The sequence below is a fragment of the Marmota marmota genome, unplaced genomic scaffold (assembly GCF_001458135.2).
Source record: "Marmota marmota marmota unplaced genomic scaffold, marMar, whole genome shotgun sequence".
NCBI lineage: Eukaryota > Metazoa > Chordata > Mammalia > Rodentia > Sciuridae > Marmota > Marmota marmota.
This window is the reverse complement of record NW_026002566.1, coordinates 1-2256: the sequence shown is the minus strand read 5'-3', so window position 1 is coordinate 2256 and position 2256 is coordinate 1. Positions and strand designations below refer to the sequence as shown.

General features: G+C 38.7%; 1 protein-coding gene across 1 annotated transcript; it reads right to left on the bottom strand.

Annotated features, from left to right (window-relative positions):
- Nucleotides 1-37: 37 nt before the first annotated feature.
- Nucleotides 38-2046, bottom strand: LOC125614568 (transmembrane channel-like protein 1). Its single transcript, XM_048797490.1, has 2 exons — nt 1704-2046; nt 38-1059 (listed from the first exon to the last, which is right to left on the bottom strand). Exons 1-2 carry the CDS (start codon nt 1845-1847, stop codon nt 742-744), a joined length of 462 nt encoding a protein of 153 aa, XP_048653447.1. The 5' UTR covers nt 1848-2046; the 3' UTR covers nt 38-741.
- Between the last annotated feature and the right edge of the window lie 210 nt (nt 2047-2256).

Here is a 2256-nt window from a genome sequence, read left to right as displayed (position 1 = left end):
TGGTCTGCAAAGTTCTACAGAAGTTTCAGTGTGGGAAGTCTACACTTCTCTCAATCTAAATCTGCACATACTTTAAAAATACCCAAGTTCAAATTGATGTCACATTGTACACAAGGACATTTTATGGAGGAAACAGGCCCCAGCAACAATTCATGACCAGTGATTTCCCGATTTTAAATATTTACCTCTATCCTCCTTTCTCTACCACTGAGTGGACAGAGACTCTGAAGGCAAACTTGGCAAAAAGCCCAGGCTTTCTCATTTGAGTAGCAGCAGAAGAAAGGCTTCTAGAAGGAAGATGGACAATTGAGCTTCCTGAAAAACTGGGAAGCCCAAACTTGCCCAAAGACAGGGAGGAATTCTGAATGTTTTCAATGAGATAAATGTAGGAACAAGGGCTTTATCATAGCTATTTCAAAAAACTCAGGAAACTGGATCTTTCAGTGGCAGAAGGGGGATCTTTGAAAAAAGCAACACGGGATCATGCAAAGAACGTTAAACTTGAAAGAAAGACTCCTGGGTGCTTAGCCTGACTCTTCTCCTAACTTTGTGACCATAAAGCCATCACCCAATCTCCTGAGATTTCTCATTCCATCTGTACCATCTAAAATCTAGTGGTTGAACTATATGCTTTCTAATCTCTTCCTTTTATAATTTTTCACCACATCACAAAACGAAAAATAGCACAAATTTGGAAACATAACTGGGATAGTGTGGGAAATGTGCAATCAGGTTGACTCACTACAAAGGTAAGATGCAGGGACAGGTGAAGAGTGGCCTTATATAATGTTCCCCCACAGAAACAAAGCCCGCAAAATAGCAATTATCAGGTGGTAAGCACATAAAAGACATGCAGAGACGAACTTCATTTTTTTCCCACCACCCAAGGGTGTCAGGATCTTGCTGTGCAAATTCCTGGGATCTCTTCACAGCCCAAAAGATGAGGTATCCGCTTGCACCAAGTGTTAGGAACACGAAGAAGTTAGCAAGAAACCTCAGGAATCTGATCAAGTGGACATTTTCTTCTACTTGGGCTGCTCTTTCTTCTGTTATAGCTTCCTGTACCCAAGCAAAACAAACCAGGAAACAAACAAAAATCTTAGCTATGAAAAGCTTTATGAACCCAGGAATGTAAAAAATAAAAATGTAAACTAAATCTGGAATTCCACAAACCCAGGTCAAGTGATGGCAAATGAAAGGAAGAAGGAAAAACTCTTGCCAACAAACTCTAAAATACTAGGATAGCCTTCATAATTAAAGATTCTTCCAGTACAATTGCTTTAGAGTCATTTTGAAAATTAAGCTAACTCATGCCTGTAAATATTTAGTGAGCATTGTTCCATTATTTAGACTATCTGAATCTGATTATTGATCTTTTTCATCCAGGTAGCCATTCTTTTATCACTACATTTAAAGAAGAAAACTCCTCTGAGGTGGGAGGATCGCTTGAGTCTCCTCCAGGGATAATAATGCTTGTCACGGGTCATAAAATACCTCCCGGTCATACTGCAAACCACATCCACATCCAGTGGGCAGAAACGATGAGTTTATCTTCTTTCTAACCATGGAGATACTTCATTAGCTAGACTGCCTGGAATGCCTCCAATGCTATGCTTATTTTTCCCCCCTACTTTTTTTTTTATCTATTTCAATGCTACTTTTAGAAATAGATAAAAACATGCTTCAGGAGTTCATGTCTTTACCCTAAAGTTCATTGTGATGGAATTAAATTTGTTGTCGGCTGTTTCGGGGTTGCCAATCAGGTAGTCCCAGCTGCAGAACATCTTCCAGCTGAAGTTGAAAGTGTTGTCATCGCCCCCTCCATCGTCACCAATATTTTTGGTCATCCTGTCAAAACAGGGAGTTTAACCCAGCAGCAGAATAGAAAAAGAAAGGGGGAGGGGAAGGAAGGGCGTGACAAAGCGGCATAGTCACAGTTAAGTCAGAGAGGCAATACCTAAAAGGGCATGTTTTTCAGCAGATTTGTTCTAACAAACCAGAAAATAGAAGCTTTATTTTTTAAATTTTGTTTGCTGAACTTTTTAAACTATTAATTTTATAGACCTTCAAGATTAAAAGTTTACTACACATTGATGATGTTAACAACTAAACAGGTACACAAAGACAAATATTTTGCATTTTTTTAAATGACACATTAACATCGTGGAATTGTTTCTTAACATTTTGTGGGATAAGGATACTTTTAAGAATCTAATGAGAACCACTGAGTATGCCCCCACACACAGAAAAAAAAAA

What these genes read in the sequence shown, in the direction of transcription:
- LOC125614568 (XM_048797490.1), bottom strand. Translation starts at nt 1,847, where the DNA reads ATGACCAAAAATATTGGTGACGATGGAGGGGGCGATGACAACACTTTC. An exon ending in CCATCACAATGAACTTTAGG is followed by an intron (nt 1,060 to 1,703) that starts GTAAAGACATGA and finishes GCTTGGGTACAG; the next exon opens with GAAGCTATAACAGAAGAAAG.